The 22,974-nt window shown below is 40.8% G+C and overlaps 1 protein-coding gene across 2 annotated transcripts in view; it reads left to right on the top strand.

Moving 5' to 3' along the window:
• The window catches only part of syk (spleen tyrosine kinase), a 199,035-nt gene that overhangs the window by 111,087 nt on the left and 64,974 nt on the right, over positions 1-22,974 (top strand). For both annotated transcript variants that reach the window (XM_087997072.1, XM_043714053.2), the window contains exons 4-5: positions 10,682-10,820; positions 18,248-18,329. In XM_087997072.1, coding sequence (XP_087853198.1) covers positions 10,682-10,820; positions 18,248-18,329 — 221 coding nt within the window. The remainder of the gene's footprint in view (positions 1-10,681; positions 10,821-18,247; positions 18,330-22,974) is intronic.

Genomic DNA, 22,974 nt, shown 5'->3' with positions numbered 1-22,974 from the left:
ATGTAAAGAAACCTAACTAGAGAAATGATTTGGAGATGCCGGTGTTGGACTGGGGTTCTTCCAATTAAACCTGTTGGACTATAACCTGGTGTTGTGTGATTTTTAACTAACTATAGAAAGTCTTCTTTGGCCTCGATGTAACCTAAGGCTCAAACTCTATCAAAAAAATCAGGCTATCTTTTATGAATTTGTTACAGATTCATATAAAATTTCTTGGAAGTTTGTATATATATTGGCATCAGATCATCAAATAACTTAACCATGAATAATTTAAGATCTTGAATGGTTTAATTATAGGAAATAAAAATAAGTCATTTTCAACAAATCAAGGGTCAAAATGATAAAGTCCTTTAAGGTGATTTGGCAAATGAACCAGAGGTGACGTGTAGAAAGTTGATTTTTGCACAATTGCAATTAGGATTTGGAAGGCATTGTCTGGTATATTGGTGAATATACAGATTTAATAGTGGATTCAAAAAAAAAATTGTGAAGTATTTGAATGTGAAGAAATTTGGTTAGTAGGATTAGTCGATTACTGTTTAGAAGAGCTGATGCAAACTCAAGAGGCTAAATTAGTTTTTCTTTCTGTACTACAGGATCACACTGCAAATATTTAAAGTTTTAAGATTTCTTACTCTAACAACCTAAAAACAGCATTGATAAGACACTAATCAGGTGTCAACTTATACTCTAAACTACAAATTAACCCTCCATTTTACAGTTAAGTAAACTGAAAATCTTTCTTCATTGTGATATATAACTGTATTCTTTAAGAAAATATTGCATTCTCCAACAAGCAGTCCAAAGTTATTCTTAACCCCTTTTCTCTTTCCCAACTGGGTGACTTCTACTCTTCAAACAAGATTTTATAATGAGAGACAAATTGGAAATTGCTTCCTCTAGCCAAAGTTAAATGAATCTTCAAGCTTCATTTGAACTCTCACAAACTTGGTCTCTTCAATCTGGGCACGCGCATACACCCACATCCTGAGTGGTGGTGAACAATTTGCTCCCTCCATCTCGCTGTGCTCTCTCAGATTCTTGCAGACTGACCTTGTTTGTGAGGCTCAATGATATTGTAAAGGAAAATGTACAACCAAAACATACAATGGCCTTCTGTGAACTGTACCTCTGTCACAGCCTATCCTTATGGCAATATAAATAACATGGGCCAGGTAGAAATGCTAATGAGCTCTCTTCTAGATCCTCAACTACATTCTATCTTGGAAATAAATAGATAATGTAAAGTATAACTATTTACAAAACCTGACATTTGTAACACCTCCCTGAAACTTTAAGATGAACAGTCTATTCACCGTCAGTAGAGCTGTCTTAATAACTGTTTACAGATGTGAATATGTGCACCTTCTTCCCAGTAACAAACCTTTAGCAACCAAGCCATATAAGCATGTTGTAGGGCAGAAGTCAGAACTGGTCACATGACCCCCTTCAGCGCTTACCTAACTTGAAGTCACAGTCCTCAAGCACAACAATCTTAGAAGCTTCATGTTTATAACCATACTTTTTAAAAAATGAAATAGAATAGAGAAAAAAAATCAAGAAAGGTTTGGTTACTTTTTTTCAACAAACCTATTCAAAATCACTGTATGTTTAAAGCAGGACAACTGAATGATTGTTGCACAGTGTCAGTGTATCATTCTAATTCATTGTGTTTGTAAACTACAAAGGTCATACTGAATCTGTAATACATTGAATAGTTGCCAGTATAAAGTTGCTGAGAAACTCAGCAGGTCTGGCAGCATCTGAAATGAGAGAAACAGAATTCATGTTTTGACTTAGGTATGACATCTTCAGAATTGTACCGAAAAAGGGTCACGGGGCTCAATATTGATCTTGTTTCTCTCTCTACAGATACTGCCAGGGTCGGGTTTGCAGGGTAGAAATGAAGGAGAAGGTGAATACTGTCTGAAAAACCTGGTATTAGAAGTCTTGACCAAAAATGTAGAGCTTGCTCTTGTGAAAAAAGTGGAAGCAGAGTAGTGATCCAACAGTGATTGCCAGCTCTTTAGAAGGTTCAGGCTTGTTTCGGTGGTGTCAAACAAAGGGAGTGCTGTTATTAGTTTAACAAAAAATATTAGAACATAGAACATAGAAGAATACAGCACAGTACAGGCCCTTCGGCCCTCGATGTTGCGCCGATCCAAGCCCACCTAGCCAACACTAGCCCACTACCCTCCATATGCCTATCCAATGCCCGCTTAAATGCCCATAATGAGGGAGAGTCCACCACTGCTACTAGCAGGGCATTCCATGAACTCACGACTCGCTGAGTAAAGAACCTATCCCTAACATCTGTCCTATACCTACCCCCCTTAATTTAAAGCTATGCCCCCTTGTAATAGCTGATAAAAAATATTGTGAGTTGAAACTTTATTGCTGGAACAGCACAGCAGGTCAGGCAGCATCCAGGGAACAGGAGATTCGACGTTTCGGGCACAGGCCCTTCTTTCAACTTTGATCTCCAGCATCTGCAGACCTCACTTTCTCCTAAAAAATATTGTGACCACTCATGACCTGGGCTCAACTCTTACATTCGTCTACTATGCTTGATTATAACTTTGGATTGCTTCACATTGGAGCTGTCTAGAATTCAGAAAGCTCAAATTTGCAAATAACATTGCAATACTTGTTCAAGCAGTGCAGCAATCACACTACCAACTGAATGCCAATTTTAGGTGAAGTCAAATTTCACCCCATAACACATAATTGCAAATGTGCAAATTTTTTTAATGTGGCCACCATTATCTAGTTAAACATTGATTGTCCATCTCTAATTGCCCTGGACAAAGTGATTGTGCGTTGCCTTGTTGAACCACTGCAGTCACAGGCATGTAGGAAGGAAGCCTTAGGAAGGGAGTTCCAGGATTTAGGTTCAGCAATGGTGAATATATGTTATACCAATGGTGGTCTTTCTGACTGGCAATGTCCCCCACCTTTCATGAGTTTCCTTCATAGAAAAGGACAGAAGATGCTTTGTGATTACTAGATGAAATGTGATGAAGTGCACCAACTTTAGGATAAGGACTAGAGTAGTATCAGCTCTTTGTCAAATAGCTGCAATAAGAATACTACCTGGATTGTAACTGCAATGGAGCAAAGTTGATTGTACTGAAAGAGTTCAGTTGTTTTGATGGGAGCACAAATGAACTGTAGTTATGCAGGTACAGTGGAATGTGTCTGAGAGTGGTTGTAACTGCTATATTTATTTGTCAGGTATTATTTGACGTGTGCTCACTTGACTGTGCCAAATTTTGTGTTCAGGATAACAACGTATGTTTGCAGCTTTCTCCCCAAATGATAATACTGGTGATGTGACAGTAGGTTAGCTACATACAGAATTAGCCATGGAGCACCAACTTTACTAGTCTTGTAGGTCAGATCACTTTTGACTAATTGCAAAGGTACTTGTCTTATTTTTTCATTAGTGACCATTAAAGTCTGGTGTGACTTACATATTATACCTTATACTTCTGTTTTTTAATTGTTCTGGTTGAGTGAAATGTGTACCAGTATACCTCCTACAAATGTTTTCTTACATTGAAAGTGAACACATTTCACTTTTTTAAAAGCACAGAATAGGGCATGAACAACCTGTGGTTTGTGTAGTCATATCTCTTGCATTCGTCTTTTGCATCTGCGTTCTGGTTCTGTGGCCAGCAGGAACTCGAGTGACAAACAGATGTCACTAACAACCCATAGACAAAATATATGCTTCAATAAATTAACCCAAACAAAAAACTGTGAAATATCTTGAGAATAAATGTTTAAAAAGAAAGAGGATATTTTAGCAGATCATTATCTTGGAGTGTTTCTTAAATATTCAAATTGTTTTCATTGCAGAGAAGCTGACCCTGGCTAACATTTAAAATATTATGCCAATATTCATTTTCATAGAAAAGAGAAACACAATGATCCTATGCTTAGCGTTGTCTCTTAGGAGTAACCTGCTATCTAATATGAAAATATGATCTCTCTGACATATGAGTAACTAATTCAGAGAAAGAAGGTCAAATATTGTACAGCATCCTCATTATGTTCTGTATAGTTCCACAATTAAAAATTTAATGGAATGTCATGATTCAGTTGGGAAGACTGTGCCAATACGCCTCTGGCAAGATGGCAACAGAGTAGGATGCTCCATGCGGAGCCCCTCCATTCTGCTTGTTCTTTTTGTTTCTCTTCTTTTTAGTTATTTGAAATTCTTTACTGGACTATAATGTCAATCCTTAAACGATGTTATTAAGTATCTCATTTCTAACTTTTTTAGATATTTTAAGTAATGCCTTTCCTTTTATCCCTCTTTTGTATCTCAGATTTGTACCTAGATGCTTGTACCTAATATGGTGCCATTAAAGGCAGGGCATTATAAATCTTTTCACTGTACTTCTGTACTGGAGTGCACATGATAATAACAGATATTGTATTCATGATCAAGCTCCACTATTCCATAAACTATCATAAATGTGTGACTACCCAGTTAAACCACCAAGATGCTAATCAGATCAAACATAGTTCGCACCAGGAAATATCTATTATTATTTAATAATTGGCAAATAATAAACAAGCAAACTACTTAGTTACTTACTGTGCAACATAAGCTATTTAGTTTTAAATCTCCAGACACATGCACATTCATGAATTAGACTGGAAAAAAGATGTTTTACTATGTAAAATGTAAAATGATAAAATGTAAACAGGGTTTTTCAAGTTCTGTACTCAAAAGTGCAGATCACTAAGTTGGACGATATCATCTCTGTCGTTACTGTGCTAGAAGTGACACAATGTTCAGGTCCATCTTTTACTCAATAGCAGCTAGAATGGTTAAGGTCTGGTTCTTTCCTTCATAGAGGGAAAGGAGTTAAATGCTGGGCACTCCACATAAGGAATCTATATGTACAGGTCTTTCTCCTCTAACACAAGTTTCGTCAATGTGATTTGGCTGTAATATGATTGGTAAATTGGTGAATTTTTTTTATAACACCAGCTCCTGTTGGCTATCACATAATTCCATCCCTGGCACTAGGTGTCACTAGGTGTTAAGGTTGCAAAGGATCAAGTGACTGTGTTGTTGGATGATGAAGGGCTTTTGACTGAAATGCTGATTTTCCTGCCCCTCGGATGCTGCCTGACCTGCTGTGCTTTTCCAGCACCACACTCTCGACTCTAATCTCCAGCATCTGCAGTTCTCACTTTCACCTGTGTTGTTGCGTGCCAATGTTAGTGGAGACAGAAAGCTTAAGCCTGTGGTAGTGTACCACTCTGCCAACCCGTGAGTCTTGTGTTTATTACTGTTTACTTCAGGTCAAGCAAAAGAGGTTGGATGAGGGGGGTAAATATTCTCTGACCTCATAGTTGATATTCTCTAGAATGTTTTTAGAAATTATTGCAGGAGAAAAAAAATTGAATTTCAAGATTCTGCTCATTCTGGACAAGGCACCAAGCCATCCTTCCACCATTAGTGAGCTTTCTGAAGACATCAAAGAGCTACTTTTGCCTTTGAACACAACGTCTCTCATTCAACCAATGGACAAAGGTGCAATAGCAGCTTTTAAAGCTTATTATTTAAGGTGCACATTCAAGAAGCTGAGTGCAACTACTGAGGGGGATAATGAGAACAGTGTTCTTCAATGGTGGAAGCACTTTCACATTAAGAATGCTATTGACATAACTGTGGAGGCCTGGGTGACATGAGTCAGGATTGCTTGCATGCAGTTTGGTGGAAGATTCTCCCAGATGTTCTTTATGATTTTGACTGCATTGAACCATCAGAGGACCTTCCAGCAATGAAAGAACATGGTGTTGCTCTTGCAAAGAAATTTGGATTTGAAGAAGTGGAGACTGAGAATATCGAGGAGCTGCTTGATTCCCATTATGAAGACGTCTACGCAGCTGATCTACAACAACTTGTTGCTGTGGGGGAAATTGAAGCTCAAGAGAGGATTTGAGCTGTAGGGAGAGGTTGAATATGCTGGGGCTGTTTTCTCTGGAGCGTCGGAGGCTGAGGGGTGACCTTATACCTTAAATGTTTATAAAGTCATGAGGGGCATAGATAGGGTAAATAGACATAGTCTTTTCCCTGGGGTGTGGGAGTCCAGAGTTAGAGCACATAGGTTTAGGGTGAGAGGGAAAAAACTTAAAAGGGACCTAAGGGTCAACTAGAGGGTGGCATGTGTATGGAATGAGCTGCCAGAGGAAGTGGTGGAGGCTGGTACAGTTACAATATTTAAAAGGCATCTGGATTAGTATATGAATATGAAGGATTTAGAGGGATACAGACCAAGTGCTGGCAAATGTGTGTTCAATGTGTGCAGGAGAGTTTCCTGACACAATATGTAGACAGGCCAACAAGAGGTGAGGCCATACTGGATTTGGTTCTGGGTAACGAACCAGGCCAGGTGTTAGAATTAGAGGTAGGTGAGCACTTTGGGGATAGTGACCATAATTCGGTGATTTTTACTCTCGTGATGGAGAGGGATAAGTGTGTACTACAGGGCAAGAGTTATAGCTGGGGTCAGGGAAATTATGATGCGGTGAGGCATGACTTAGGATGTGTGGCTTGGAAAAGTAGACTCCAAGGCAAGAGTGTACATGATATGTGGAGCTTGTTCAAGGAGCAACTATTGAGTGTCCTTGATAATTATGTACCTGTCAGGCAGGGAGGAAAGGGTCATGCGAGGGAGCCGTGGTTTAATAAGGAATTGGAATCCCTTGTTAAATGGAAGAGGGCGGCCTATCTCAAGATGAGACGTGAAGGTTCAATTGGGGCGATTGAGAGTTATAGGGTAGCCAGGAAGGACCTGAAGAGAGAGCTAAGAGCAGCAAGGAGGGGACATGAAAGGTCCTTAGTCGGTAGGATTAGGGAAAACCCTAAGGCTTTCTATAGGTATGTTAGGAATAAAAGAATGACTAGGGTAGGAATAGGTCCAGTCAAGGATAGTAGTGGGAAGTTGCGTGTGGAGGCGGAAGAGATTGGGGAGACACTGAATGAATACTTTTCTTCAGTATTTACTCAGGAACAGGGCATTGTCGTCGATGTGAATACTGAGTCACAAATAAGTAGAATGGATGGCTTTGAGGTATGTAGAGAAGAGGTGTTGGAAATCCTGGAAAAGGTGAAAATAGATAAGTCCCCTGGGCCTGATGGCATTTATCCTAGGATTCTCTGGGAAGCAAGGGAGGAGATTGCAGAGCCATTGGCCTTGATTTTTATGTCCTCTTTGTCTACTGGAGTAGTGCCAGAAGACTGGAGGATAGCAAATGTGGTTCCCTTGTTCAAAAAGGGGAGTAGGGATAACCCTAGTAACTATAGGCCGGTGAGTCTCACTTCTGTTGTGGGCAAAGTCTTAGAGAGAATTGTAAGGGATAGGATTTATGCACATCTGGATAGGAATAATGTGATCAAGGATAGTCAGCATGGTTTTGTGAAGGGCAGGTCGTGCCTCACAAACCTTATTGAATCTTTGAAAAGGTGACGAAGGAGGTTGATGAGGGGAAAGCGGTAGATGTGGTATATATGGATTTTAGTAAGGCGTTTGATAAGGTTCCCCATGGTAGGCTACTGCAGAAAATACGGAGATATGGCATTGAGGGTGAGTTGGAGGTTTGGATTAGGAATTGGCTGGATGGAAGAAGACAGAGGGTAGTAGTTGATGGCAAAGTTTCTTCATGGAGTGCCGTCACTAGCGGTGTTCCGCAAGGATCTGTTTTGGGACCATTGCTGTTTGTCATTTTTATAAATGACCTGGAAGAGGGGTTAGAAGGTTGGGTGAGCAAGTTTGCGGATGATACGAAAGTCGGAGGAGTTGTTGACAGTGAGGAAGGATGTGGCAGGTTACAGCAGGATATAGAGAAGCTGCAGAGCTGGGCAGAAAGGTGGCAAATGGAATTCAATGTAGCTAAGTGTGAGGTGATTCACTTTGGGAAGAATAACAAAAAGATGGGGTACTGGGCTAATGGTCGGATACTTGGAAGTGTGGATGAGCAGAGGGATCTTGGTGTTCATGTACACAGATCTCTGAAAGTTGCCACCCAGGTAAATAGTGCGGTGAGGAAGGCATATGGCGTACTGGCTTTTATTGGTAGAGGAATTGAGTTCCGGAGTCCTGAGGTCATGATGCAGTTGTATAAGACTCTGGTGCGGCCGCATCTGGAATATTGTGTGCAGTTTTGGTCGCCATACTATAGGAAGGATGTGGAGGCACTGGAACGGGTGCAGAGGAGGTTTACCAGGATGTTGCCTGGTATGGAAGGAAGATCGTATGAGGAAAGACTGAGACACTTGGGGCTGTTTTCATTAGAGAAAAGAAGGTTTAGGGGTGACTTGATTGAGGTGTACAAGATGATTAGGGGGTTAGATAGGGTTGACAGTGTGAACCTTTTCCCGCGTATGGAGTCGGGTATTACAAGGGGGCATAGCTTTAAATTAAGGGGGGGTAGATATAGGACTGAAGTTAGGGGTAGGTTCTTCACTCAGCGAGTCGTAAGTTCATGGAATGCCCTGCCAGTAGCAGTGGTGGACTCTCCCTCTTTATGGGCATTTAAGCGGGCATTGGATAGGTATATGGAGGATAGTGGGTTAGTATAGGTTAGGTGGGCTTGGATCGGCGCAACATCGAGGGCCAAAGGGCCTGTACTGCGCTGTATTCTTCTATGTTCTATGTTCTATGTTCTAAATGGGACTCAATTAAGTTAGGATATCTGGTCGGCATGGACGAGTTGGACTGAAGGGTCTGTTTCTGTGCTATACATCTCTATGACACTATGAAGACAATAAAGTACAGGATGCAGCACCACAAGAACATTCCACTTTTCTTTTGTCTTCTATCCTGAGGGAAGTTGGGAAGCAGTGACTACAATGCAGAATGTGTGGAGTTTGCACATTCTCCCCGTGTCTGCGTGGGTTTCCTCCGTGTGCTCCGGTTTCCTCCCACAGTCCAAAGATGTGTAGGTCAGGTGAATTGGCCATACTAAATTGCCCGTAGTGTTAGGTAAGGGGTAAATGTAGGGGTATGGGTGGGTTGCGCTTCGGCGGGGCGGTGTGGACTTGTTGGGCCAAAGGACCTGTTTCCACACTGTAAGTAATCTAATCTAATCTAATCTAAACACAGTAGGATAGCAGTTCATGACATAAATTCTTACCTGGCACCTGATGAACAGCTTCTTCACAAAAGAAGAAAGTTGGCAAAGCAGCAAAAACTATATACCTTTATTAAGCCAATCCCCAAGAAACAGTCTGAGGACAATGAAACACAGCCATCTACTTCTGAACTGAATACTTTCATTTGTCATAACCCTGCACCCAGAACTGTGCCTGAAAGTAATGGTGATTCCGATGATGACCCTCAGCCCCCGTCTTAATACAGTACTGTAACTCAGCAAACAGTACACTTAAAGAGTTAATTTGTTGTATTATTTCATTAAAATATGTGGCATTAACATATACTTACTCTGTGCTATCATTTGTGTTATCATTGCTATCATTGTGCTATCATTTTTGTTGCGATTTTTACTGATATTTTTGATGGTTTGCCCCAACCCTACTTTTCCCATAGGCCCCATTATTTCTGTTGCATGATTTTCTATAACACAAGGTCACACCAGAATGCAACTATTGCATTATAGCAGAACGGACTGTGATGAACATATCATATGATACAAAGAGGTAAAACCTTGAATTTTTATAGACTTCTTTAATTGCTGAGTTTGTATTCTGTGTTTTTTGATTTGATTTATTTATTGTCATGTGTATCCTGATACAAAATACAGTGAAACATGTTGTACAGTGTTGCCACTCTCTAGCTCCACCTTTAACACAGCAAAATAAATCCAAGCGTAAAATATAAAGACAGAAAAATGAAGAACTAAAGGAAGTGTGCAAATGTTGGTGGCATGAACAGAAACTTAGTAATTATTGGACTTTATTTTTGCCCATCTAGTATAAATCTAATAATTATACTAACTGTCAACAACCTACACAGAAGTACATATGGATTTGTCCCTTAAAAAGATGCCAAGCCATCCAAGCACTATTCTAACCTATGGCTCTCCTGCCTAGAAGGACTTGGGTGGTATTTTCATGGGAACACTAACACCTACAAATTCCCCAGCATGCACCTCATCCCCTTGATTATATTATTATCCATTCATTATCACCGAGTGAAAAACCTGGGTCTCCATTTCTCACAGCACTGTGGGTGTGCGTACACTATGTGGACTGCAATGGTTCATGATGTATCTCATTACCACAACTCAAGTGCCATTAGGGGTGGCCTTATCAGGTGCCAGATAAGAATCCTGGTCTTGCCAGCAAAACTCTGATCCATAAAAAAATGACAAAAAAAATTGGCAACAAATCAATGAAAGTTACAGTTCACTTACACAATTCCAACTGAAGTCAATTACAACGCCACAGTTATAATACATTAAATGACCAGTTATTTCAAGCTCAGTTGCATCAGACTTAACATACTTTGACTACAAGTCTCAAAATAGCATTCCAACAAAGGGTTTTGACTGACAGCCTGCTGTTTACAGTCTACTAGAGTTGAATAGAGAACTGTTGTAGCTGAAGTTGTAAATAGAAGTAACCTAAATGAAGGCACTTGTGCATTGATATGTCAAATTTGCTTGAATAATCATTGCAATATCTTCTTCTTTCCAGAATACGAGAGCGTGATGACAAGGGATCATATGCTCTTTGCTTGACTCATGAGGGTAAAATATACCATTACCGTATTGACAGGGACAAAACAGGGAAACTGTCCATTCCTGATGGGAAGAAATTTGACACCCTCTGGCAGGTAGTGTAACCCAATGTTCGGTGGTTTTATTCATTAACTGAATATACTTTGCAATAATATTTTTTTCATAAAAGATTTGTTCAGTGCAAAATGAACATCACTGTTCCAAAAATGCTATATGTAGAAAATGAAATATGAGGGTAGGCTAGCTAGTAATTTGAAGGAAGATTCCTAGAGTGGTTTTTAAGATATATATAAAAGAGAGATCATTGGAAAATGAAGCTGGATAAGTAGTAATGGCCAACAAAGAAATGGAGGAACTGAACAGGTACTTTGCATCAGGCTTCACGGTGGATGATATTATTAGCATTCCAGAAATTAGAGAGCGTCAGGGGGCAGAGATGAGTGTAGACCTTAAAGAAAAGGTGCAGGGGTAGCTGAAAAGTCTGAAGGTGGATAAATCACACAAACCAGATGGATTACACATCAGGGTTCTGAAGGAAATAGCTAAGGAGATTGTGGAGGCATTGGTATTGACCTTTCAAGAATCATTCCTGAAGAAGGGCTAATGCCCGAAACGTCGATTCTCCTGTTCCCTAGATGCTGCCTGACCTGCTGCGCTTCTCCAGCAACACATTTCCATCTCCTTTCAAGAATCACTCAAGTCAGGGAGGATCCCAAAGGACTGGAAAATGGCTAATTTAACACACTTGTTTAATAGGGGAGGGAAGCAGAAGGTGGAAATTACAGGGCAGTTAGCCTGACCTCGTAAGATTTTAGAGTCCATAATTAAGGATGAGATTGCAGAGTGTAGAGGAACCTCTATTATCTGGCATTCGATTAACCGAGTTTTGGATTATCCAAACAAGATTGCAAGGTCCCGATGCGCGGCTAACTATGTTATTCGGCATTCGATTATTCAACATTCGATTAACCAAACAAAATCCTCCCTGCCTGTGTCCTTTGTATAATCAAGGTTCCTCTGTACTTGGAAGTGCATGGTAAAATAGAGTTGAATCTGCACGGCTTCATCAAAGGCAGGTCATGCTGACAAATGTTGAATTCTTTGAAGAGGTAATAAGCAAGTTAGACACAAGAGAGCTAGTGGACATGATCTCTTTGGATTTCCAGGCCTTTCACAGGGAGCTGCACAGGATGCTGTAAAATAAGAGAAGGGACAAGATACTGGCATGCATAGAAAATTAGCTGACAAGTAGAAGGTAGAGAGTAGGATAAAGGATTCTTTTTCAGGATGGCAGCTGTTGTACATCAACAACTTAGAGGAAAGAACTGACGGCACTGATGCTAAGTTTGTAAATGACACAAAGATAGGTTGAAAAACAAATGGTGTTGAGAAACCAGGCAAGCCACAGAAGGACTTAGGCTAAAAAAGTGGGCAAAGAAGTGGCCAATGGAATACAATGTGGGAAAGCTTTTGATAGTGTTATTTCATCAAAAATTTAATCTTTCATTGACTCATTGCTATTTTCTTAATTTCTATTGTCACCTACTTTTTTGTCTCATTTTGAAGGCAGTGCATTTATGTTTGGACAATTCCACAGATACCATCAGGAAAGAGCCTTTCCTCTTACCATGTGCATTTGGATATGATTAGTTTTTTTAGATTAGATTACTTACAGTGTGTAAACAGGCCCTTTGGCCCAACAAGTCCACACCGACCCTCCGAAGAGCAACCCACCCAGACCCAACACTACAGGCAATTTAGCATGGCCAATTCACCTAATCTGCACATCTTTGGACTGTGGGAGGAAACTGGAGCACCCGGAGGAAACCCACATAGATACGGGGAGAATGTGCAAACTCCACACAGACAGGGATTGAACCCAGGTCTCTGGTGCTGTGAGGTAGCAGTGCTAACCACTGTGCCACCGTGCCACCAAGGGAGTTTCCAAACTGAACATTATCATGTCTTTAGACAAAATTCAGCTTGTAGTTAAATTCATGTATCCCATCACCCTTCTGGTTCTTACCTCATTTTGGCAGGGATAACATTGAACACTTCCTGATCTATCTGGCTAAGTATCAGACCAGGTAAACCATTATGCTTAAAATAAAATGAACGTTTCTTATGTTTTTATATGACAGTCTGTTCATTGGTTGATGTGCAAGAATGTGATCTGTGTCAGAAATCTAATAGCAAATCGACAAATCTGTCCTTCACCTCTTCACCATTCCTATGAGATGGCACCTACTATCCATCCATCGATGATGCCTTCACCAGTAGCATAATTTGTATTTGGAATTCACCAAATAAGAAATTGGCTGTTGAAATCAAGATTGATCATATGGCACTTAATCTTAACACATTCCTCCCTGGTGCCTCAAAATGTAAAGCATCTCAATTCCCTGGCTTTCCTTTCCATAATGTTCACACTCTTAAAATTCAAACACAACTTTCTGACAAGCTTTGTAACTTCTTTTTTCTTTTTTGTTTTCAAAGTTGCTGTTACTCTTTGCTCTCAAAAATGAAACCATGTGCATCTGCATGGTATAAGACATTTGATTTCATTTGAATCCACTTCATGAATTTAAACCTTTAACACTTTGCTGTCAAACCTTACTGAGAGAGGAATAGGCTGAGGTCAAAACAACCAAAGGATTCCGTAAGATCTGTAGTATGAAGCCATGGATGAGAGCCCTATGGATGATTCTGACAATCAGGTGGTCAGAGAGGTTTATCATTGGGAGACCCGAAGAATTGCTGTGGATTAGGACTGGATGAGTGTGGAAAAGTTCACAATCAGGGGTAATGTAGTGGATAGTAAATATTTAACAATTTTAAGTTTAACAATATTTGAAAGAATTACTTATCTTTTAAATGTAGCTACCTGTTGCTTATCAAATTTAGCATAATCCATATGCAGATATATAGAAAGGAAATAGGAGTTACGAAATGATTTGAGTGGGATTAGTTCTTATCATTGGTGAGTCTGTCTAGCTCAAGATAGTGGAATAAGTCTTCCAATTTTATTAGTGGTCTAATTGTGAGTTTGTTTTGGATAATTTGAAATTAACTTCTTGTCACCACAGACAAACAACTGCCCTTAATTTAACACTAAATTTTCAATTTACACAGAAAACACAAGGTTTGTTCTTGTAGATCAAAACAAAATAGGAATACAGCATTGACAAGTGGACAAAAACCTTTCAATCCCACATTCACATATCTATAGTAGTTTAGTTTTAATTTCTTTTTATGCCTAACCTCCCTTCATCTCAAAGGGTGTGCAACACAACACAACATTACATACTTGCAGAACTGAACAAATTAAAAATTAAAAAAGGAGTTTACTTCTCAGCAATTAAACAGTGACAGATGTAATTCCAAATGGGTTTGATACTTGACTGAATGCAGTTCAAAAATATTGGAGCTGGCACACTCTCAACACACTTCTATTGGAAAGTGATAAAGCAATAAAATTAAATGTTTAAAGTACCCATATCTCAAATGTTTGAGATGTACAGCTTAGATGACATCATGTGAAATGTTATTTTTGTTTTCGAGAACAACAGATGTCTCAAGGTGAGATGACCCAAAGACAGAACTGTTGTCTGTATCACTAATGTAGCAAAAAAAAGCACAATACCCTGTGTTCCATATTTGGATTGGAAGAGATAAAAATGATTGACCGCAAACAGAAATGTGCACAATTTCTTTGTCATTGACAAATAATTTCCATTTCATTTTACATGATGGATGCCTATATTAACCCTTCTTCCTGTAATAACATGCCCATCAATAACTTCAAGTAATTGATAGTTGAAAAGTGATTTGAAATGATTTTGAAAGACGTGGCAAGGATCAAAATGTTATCACAATAGCATTCAAGAGTTTTCCCAATCAGCACTATAACCTCATAAGAAAACCTGGACACAAAGACTAACCTTTCGAGGAATTGGTACAGTGGTTGATGGGAAAATCTGTAAGTAAGTTCCGAACTCAAATTTTGTCAAATTACAAAAAGATCTAGGAATATCAGCAACCTCTTGCAATTGCATGAAAACTGCTTGAACCAGAAGTCCTAGCATGAGAAGAAAATGTGCATGTTTCAGGCCTTGCGATGTCCCTCAGAAACATTTCAAAGTTATTAATAACTAAGCAAATCTGACAGTCATTTAGTACACAATAAGATTCCACAACCTGTGATGAGATGAACAAGTAGCTCCTCTGTTTCTGGTGGTGTTAGTTTAGAAAGTAATGATGTAACTGAAACCCAGACCAGTTTTCAGTGATACAATAAAGATCCAGAGCAAACAATTATCAGAAAATTCCATGTATTCTCTGACTTGATCTATTGTTCAATGTTTTACTGAATCCTTAAATGGCTCCAATGGCAAGCAGGGATGGTTCTTCTCTTTTCTTTCTGTATTGATATCCATTTATTTAAAGAAGTACAAATGTACGTTTAAATATCGTAAGAATGTAATATTACTATTAACATTGTTTTGTCAATTCTGGCAAAATAATACCATAACTTATTAGATCTTAACTGTATTTTGGTCCAACCAAAAGGCATCATGAACCATCCATTGTTACCAGGGCATAAAAGACCCTTTATTTTTAAAAACGAAATACACGTTATTTTTAGCTTTTAGGTTTTTTAAAATCTTTTCTTATTTCACAGTTTTTGTTCTCCTGATGTCAGAAAATTAATCATCTGTTCTCTTCTCCCTTGACACAAAATCTGATCCCTCTTCTGACTGAAAGTAACATGCTTAACATTTGTGTGCAAGCAAGCTTTCTGACTCGATCTGACTGGCCCCATTCCTCTTTCTTTCTTTGTCCATCAGCACAAAGTATAATCCACCCAAGATTAATGTGACATTGTGTTTTATTGCACACCTGACCCCAGTTGCAATCTTCTTAACTGTCTGATACTTGCAACCAATTTATTTATGAAACCTTCTTGATTCATTTTCTAAAATTTTACGTCACTTTTCTTTTTTCTGTCAATTGTGCTTTTCTGAGTGAATTCCTGCTGATTATAATCACAAACTTGTCATTACGTATTTGGCTTTGTGGAAAACACAAATATGAGCAACTATAAAAGTTGATGCTGTGGTTCTTATATTTATCTTTGTGCCAGAAGATTTGGCTTCAAATGCTACTTGCCTCAAACATGTATCATTATGTATATATGAATAGATTGACTAAAACGAAATACTAAAAGTCAACACATTACTAGTGTTAAATTACCGCAGATTGAATATTAGGATATTAAAAACTAAACACCAGTGAAGAGTTTCATTTGTTGTTGTGTTGGTTTTTCAGTACAATTTGTCCAGAATTGCAAAATTCAGTACAAAATATCAGATTTTTAAGTACAGTCACATCTACTGCAAATAAAGTTCCCATGGTCTTTAAAAGAATTTTTTTTTCAAGAAGGAAAATGGAAGGAAAGCAGAAAACAAATGGATGACAAGAGAAAAATGTATCATTTTAGGAGAAAAGACAATTTTCATTTCTTTCAAATAGTGCACAGATATAACTTATTTGATTAAAATTTCTTTGCACAGGTGTCAACTCATTGCAGATTAATACAGTGCATGGGAAAATTAAAATCTGAAATGATCATGCATTATTCGTCACAGATTAAAGGCTAGTCAGAATAAATGGCTATGTATGAGAACTGGATAAATGGTGCTGGAAGAGCACAGCAGTTCAGGCAGCATCCGAGGAGCTTCAGCAAAATCGACATTTCGGGCAAAAGCCCTTCATCAGGAATAAAGGCAGAGAGCCTGAAGCGTGGAGAGATAAGCTAGAGGAGGGTGGGAGTGGGGAGAAAGTAGCATAGAGTACAATGGGTGAGTGGGGGAGGAGATGAAGGTGATAGGTCAGGGAGGAGAGGGTGGAGTGGATAGGTGGAAAAGGAGCTAGGCAGGTCGGACAAGTCCGGACAAGTCAAGGGGACTGGAAGTTTGAAACTAGGATGAGGTGGGGGAAGGGGAAATGAGGAAGCTGTTGAAGTCCACATTGATGCCCTGGGGTTGAAGTGTTCCGAGGCGGAAGATGAGGCGTTCTTCCTCCAGGCGTCTGGTGGTGAGGGAGCGGCGGTGAAGGAGGCCCAGGACCTCCATGTCCTCGGCAGAGTGGGAGGGGGAGTTGAAATGTTGGGCCACGGGGCGGTGTGGTTGATTGGTGCGGGTGTCTCGGAGATGTTCCCTAAAGCGCTCTGCTAGGAGGCGCCCAGTCTCCCCAATGTAGAGGAGACAGCATCGGGAGCAACGGATACAATAAATGATATTAGTGGATGTGCAGGTAAAATTTTGATGGATATGGAAGGCTCCTTTAGGGCCTTGGATAGAGGTGAGGGACGCATCTCGTCCACATCCCGCACCTCCGCCCTCAAACCCCACCCCTCCAACCATAACAAGGACAGAACGCCCATGGTGCTCACCTTCCACCCTACAAACCTCCGCATAAACCAAATCATCCGCCGACATTTCCACCACCTCCAAAAAGACCCCACCACCAGGGATATATTTCCCTCCCCACCCCTTTCCGCCTTCCGCAATGACCGTTCCCTCTGTGACTACCTGGTCAGGTCCACGCCCCCCTCCGACCCACCCTCCCATCCTGGCACTTTCCCCTGCCGCCACAGGAACTGTAAAACCTGTGCCCACACCTCCTCCCTCACCTCTATCCAAGGCCCTAAAGGAGCCTTCCATATTCATCAAAATTTTACCTGCACATCCACTAATATCATTTATTGTATCTGTTGCTCCCGATGCGGTCTCCTCTACATTGGGGAGACTGGGCGCCTCCTAGCAGAGCGCTTTAGGGAACATCTCCGAGACACCTGCACCAATCAATCAAACCGCCCTGTGGCCCAACATTTCAACTCCCCCTCCCACTCTGCAGAGGACATGGAGGTCCTGGGCCTTCTTCACCGCCGCTCCCTCACCACCAGACGCCTGGAGGAAGAACGCCTCATCTTCCGCCTCGGAACACTTCAACCCCAGGGCATCAATATGGACTTCAACAGCTTCCTCATTTCCCCTTCCCCCACCTCATCCTAGTTTCAAACTTCCAGTCCCCTTGACTTGTCCGGACTTGTCCGACCTGCCTAGCTCCTTTTCCACCTATCCACTCCACCCTCTCCTCCCTGACCTATCACCTTCATCTCCTCCCCCACTCACCCATTGTACTCTATGCTACTTTCTCCCCACTCCCACCCTCCTCTAGCTTATCTCTCCACGCTTCAGGCTCTCTGCCTTTATTCCTGATGAAGGGCTTTTGCCCGAAACGTCAATTTTGCTGAAGCTCCTCGGATGCTGCCTGAACTGTTGTGCTCTTCCAGCACCATTGATCCAGAATCTGGTTTCCAGCATCTGCAGTCTTTGTTTTTACCTATGTATGAGAACTGCAGAACAGAGATGTTGATGTAAAGTCTAACCATTGTATCAATCTAGAGCAGTGTTGTTGTTATACATGTACTTAATTTTATGGAAAATATTCTTCGTAGATGGTTGACCATTACTACTACAAGTCTGATGGTCTTCTTCAAGTTCTCACTGAACCGTGTCCAAATCCTGATCACCCAGTTGGTATGTAACCACTTGTGTATTACTAAACATTATTGAGAAGAAAACATAATAGATGCTTGCTAGACAAAATTAAAGCAAGTAATAATCCATTAGAGTTCTTATTTTAACCTTTTACACAGGGTACAAGGGTAAACCATATAGAACATAGAACATAGAACATAGAAGAATACAGCGCAGTACAGGCCCTTTGGCCCTCGATGTTGCGCCGATCCAAGCCCACCTAACCTATACTAACCCACTATCCTCCATATACCTATCCAATGCCCGCTTAAATGCCCATAAAGAGGGAGAGTCCACCACTGCTACTGGCAGGGCATTCCATGAACTTACGACTCGCTGAGTGAAGAACCTACCCCTAACTTCAGTCCTATATCTACCCCCCCTTAATTTAAAGCTATGCCCCCTTGTAATACCCGACTCCATACGCGGGAAAAGGTTCACACTGTCAACCCTATCTAACCCCCTAATCATCTTGTACACCTCAATCAAGTCACCCCTAAACCTTCTTTTCTCTAATGAAAATAGCCCCAAGTGTCTCAGTCTTTCCTCATACGATCTTCCTTCCATACCAGGCAACATCCTGGTAAACCTCCTCTGCACCCATTCCAGTGCCTCCACATCCTTCCTATAGTATGGCGACCAAAACTGCACACAATATTCCAGATGCGGCCGCACCAGAGTCTTATACAACTGCATCATGACCTCAGGACTCCGGAACTCAATTCCTCTACCAATAAAAGCCAGTACGCCATATGCCTTCCTCACCGCACTATTTACCTGGGTGGCAACTTTCAGAGATCTGTGTACATGAACACCAAGATCCCTCTGCTCATCCACACTTCCAAGTATCCGACCATTAGCCCAGTACCCCATCTTTTTGTTATTCTTCCCAAAGTGAATCACCTCACACTTAGCTACATTGAATTCCATTTGCCACCTTTCTGCCCAGCTCTGCAGCTTCTCTATATCCTGCTGTAACCTGCCACATCCTTCCTCACTGTCAACAACTCCTCTGACTTTCGTATCATCCGCAAACTTGCTCACCCAACCTTCTAACCCCTCTTCAAGGTCATTTATAAAAATGACAAACAGCAATGGTCCCAAAACAGATCCTTGCGGAACACCGCTAGTGACGGCACTCCATGAAGAAACTTTGCCATCAACTACTACCCTCTGTCTTCTTCCATCCAGCCAATTCCTAATCCAAACCTCCAACTCACCCTCAATGCCATATCTCCGTATTTTCTGCAGTAGCCTACCATGGGGAACCTTATCAAACGCCTTACTAAAATCCATATATACCACATCTACCGCTTTCCCCTCATCAACCTCATACGTCACCTTTTCAAAGAATTCAATAAGGTTTGTGAGGCACGACCTGCCCTTCACAAAACCATGCTGACTATCCTTGATCACATTATTCCTATCCAGATGTGCATAAATCCTATCCCTTACAATTCTCTCTAAGACTTTGCCCACAACAGAAGTGAGACTCACCGGCCTATAGTTACTAGGGTTATCCCTACTCCCCTTTTTGAACAAGGGAACCACATTTGCTATCCTCCAGTCTTCTGGCACTATTCCTGTAGACAAAGAGGACATAAAAATCAAGGCCAATGGCTCTGCAATCTCCTCCCTTGCTTCCCAGAGAATCCTAGGATAAATGCCATCAGGCCCAGGGGACTTATCTATTTTCACCTTTTCCAGGATTTCCAACACCTCTTCTCTACATACCTCAAAGCCATCCATTCTACTTATTTGTGACTCAGTATTCACATCGACGACAATGCCCTGTTCCTGAGTAAATACTGAAGAAAAGTATTCATTCAGTGTCTCCCCAATCTCTTCCGCCTCCACACGCAACTTCCCACTACTATCCTTGACTGGACCTATTCCTACCCTAGTCATTCTTTTATTCCTAACATACCTATAGAAAGCCTTAGGGTTTTCCCTAATCCTACCGACTAAGGACCTTTCATGTCCCCTCCTTGCTGCTCTTAGCTCTCTCTTCAGGTCCTTCCTGGCTACCCTATACCTCTCAATCGCCACAATTGAACCTTCACGTCTCATCTTGAGATAGGCCGCCCTCTTCCATTTAACAAGGGATTCCAATTCCTTATTAAACCACGGCTCCCTCGCACGACCCTTTCCTCCCTGCCTGACAGGTACATAATTATCAAGGACACTCAATAGTTGCTCCTTGAACAAGCTCCACATATCATTTACACTCTTGCCTTGGAGTCTACTTTTCCAAGCCACACATCCTAAGTCATGCCTCAGCGCATCATAATTTCCCTGACCCCAGCTATAACTCTTGCCCTGTAGTACACACTTATCCCTCTCCATCACGAGAGTAAAAATCACCGAATTATGGTCACTATCCCCAAAGTGCTCACCTACCTCTAATTCTAACACCTGGCCTGGTTCGTTACCCAGAACCAAATCCAGTATGGCCTCACCTCTTGTTGGCCTGTCTACATATTGTGTCAGGAAACTCTCCTGCACACATTGAACAAACACTGACCCATCTAACGAACTTGAGCTATAGCTTTCCCAATCAATATCAGGAAAGTTAAAGTCCCCCATAACAACCACCCTATTACTGTCACTCATCTCCTGAATCACCTTCCCTATCCTTTCTTCTATGTTTCTAGGACTATTAGGAGGCCTGTAAAAGACTCCTAACAGGGTGACCTCACCTTTCCTATTCCTAACCTCAGCCCAAACTACCTCAGATGGCAAGTCCTCATCCATCGTCCTTTCCACCACTGTAATACTATCTTTGACAAGCAATGCCACACCTCCCCCTCTTTTACCCCCACCTCTGACCCTACTAAAACATTTAAATCCTGGAACCTGCAACAGCCAATCCTGTTCCTGTTCTAGCCATGTCTCCGTAATACTATGGGCTAAATGCTGACAAATGGGACTGGATTAATTTAGGATATCTGGTCAGCACGAATGAGTTGAACTGGAAGATCTGTTGCTGTGCTGTACATCTCGATGACTCTACGGGTGGCTCTGATGCACACCCAGAAAAATGGCAGTGACGGAAGGTAACAGACCATAGGGCTGCTCTCTCATTAGAGAGAGACATAGGCCATGGTTTAATCTGAGGATCATCACACCTCAGGCAAGGTGAGAAACTGAGAAGGAGAGTCCTTCATCGTAACTTCAGCCAATACAGGAATAGAATCTACACTAATTGCTTCACTCTGTAATAGCCACAACATCGAAGTCCCAGGTACCAACCCACGCTCCATATAATGAAGATGGTGCAGAATTTTATGCAGGAGAAAAGGAGTAAGCCAGCCAGCACAAGTTGACATGAAGTGAACAGGTAGTGAAGCCCTCGAGTCAGGTTTTCAGGAAATAAGAAATAAGTTAAATGCAGGACCATTAATATTCTCTGAATTACTTCCAATGCTATGTGCAAATGAAAGTCGAAACAGGAGGATACATTCAGCATTCATAACAGTTAAGGTTCACGAATTACTTATTCAGATGCAACGGTTTGTACTATTCAGGACCAGGACCACTATTCTCAATTGGAAGTCCACCAGATTAATCAGAGAGAAGTTAAACTAAAATGGTAAGGGACATGAATAGCAGTATATCGAAGTACAAAGGGGAATAAGGTCAATAGGATAAATGTTGGAGAAAACTAGTGCATGAAGTAGTAAAAAAGGTGAATAAGGTACATAAAGTGAGTGTGGATAGTATTAGTTAAGACAGTATTAGCATATTAAATAGGAGCAGATTGAAAAGGATTTCAAAGATTACAAAGACAAAGTTATTTAAATATTCATAAACATAAAATGTGTTTAATGAGTTTTGTGAGTTATAAGTACAAATAGTTATGTAGGATTATGATGTAGTGGCAATGAGAGAAATGTGGTTTTAAGAAAATGAGTACTTGGTACTTAATATTTGCAGATACAAAGAGTTTTAAAAAATAAGGGAGGAAGAAAGAAGTGTAGTGACAGTTCTGGGTTTCATCAAGAGGACAAGGACAGATCCATTTACTTAGAACTGAGAGGCAAGAAAAGTATTATTAGATTACTAGGAGTATACATTACATCTCCAAATCATAATAGAGGAATAAATCTGCAGAGATATCACAGGAATGTGCAAAACTGTAAAGTTTTGATATTACAGGACTATAATTACCCAAATATTGGTTGGGATAATGCCAAAGAAAGAACAGTATGCAAGAATTACTGGATCTGTTCCTAGAGAACGAAGTGGGCCAGCGGACTAGATATCTTTCAAAGAACACTTAGTTAAGAATGAATATCATCTCAGAAGTTTTAGGGGCATTAATGTAGATGAACAAGAAATATTGAGTGGGATGAGGACACCTGCAAGGCAGTTATTATTACCAAGAGAAGTGATTGAGAAATGGACCCTGATATAGATAGTCAGCATCACCTAGAGAGGGAAGCCATCCAAAAGCTTGAAATTAGCAAAAGCTGAAATCAATACAATTTGGGAGTCTACACTGGAAACTGTCCTGTAGATGGCTCTTACTTTGGTACAGGGAAAGAAGCTGGTTGCTAAGTACTAGGAAGTTTTTCTACTATTCTATTTGCAGACACTTGGGAACATCACAGTCTGCAAGTTCTCCTCCAAGCTACTCACCATC

Source organism: Chiloscyllium plagiosum, unplaced genomic scaffold (assembly GCF_037043375.1).
Source record: "Chiloscyllium plagiosum isolate Xiang-an unplaced genomic scaffold, Cpla_swu_hap1 HiC_scaffold_2, whole genome shotgun sequence".
NCBI classification, from domain to species: Eukaryota; Metazoa; Chordata; class Chondrichthyes; order Orectolobiformes; family Hemiscylliidae; genus Chiloscyllium; species Chiloscyllium plagiosum.
Note: the sequence above shows the minus strand (reverse complement) of the source record. Positions and strands in the feature narration are given on the sequence as shown.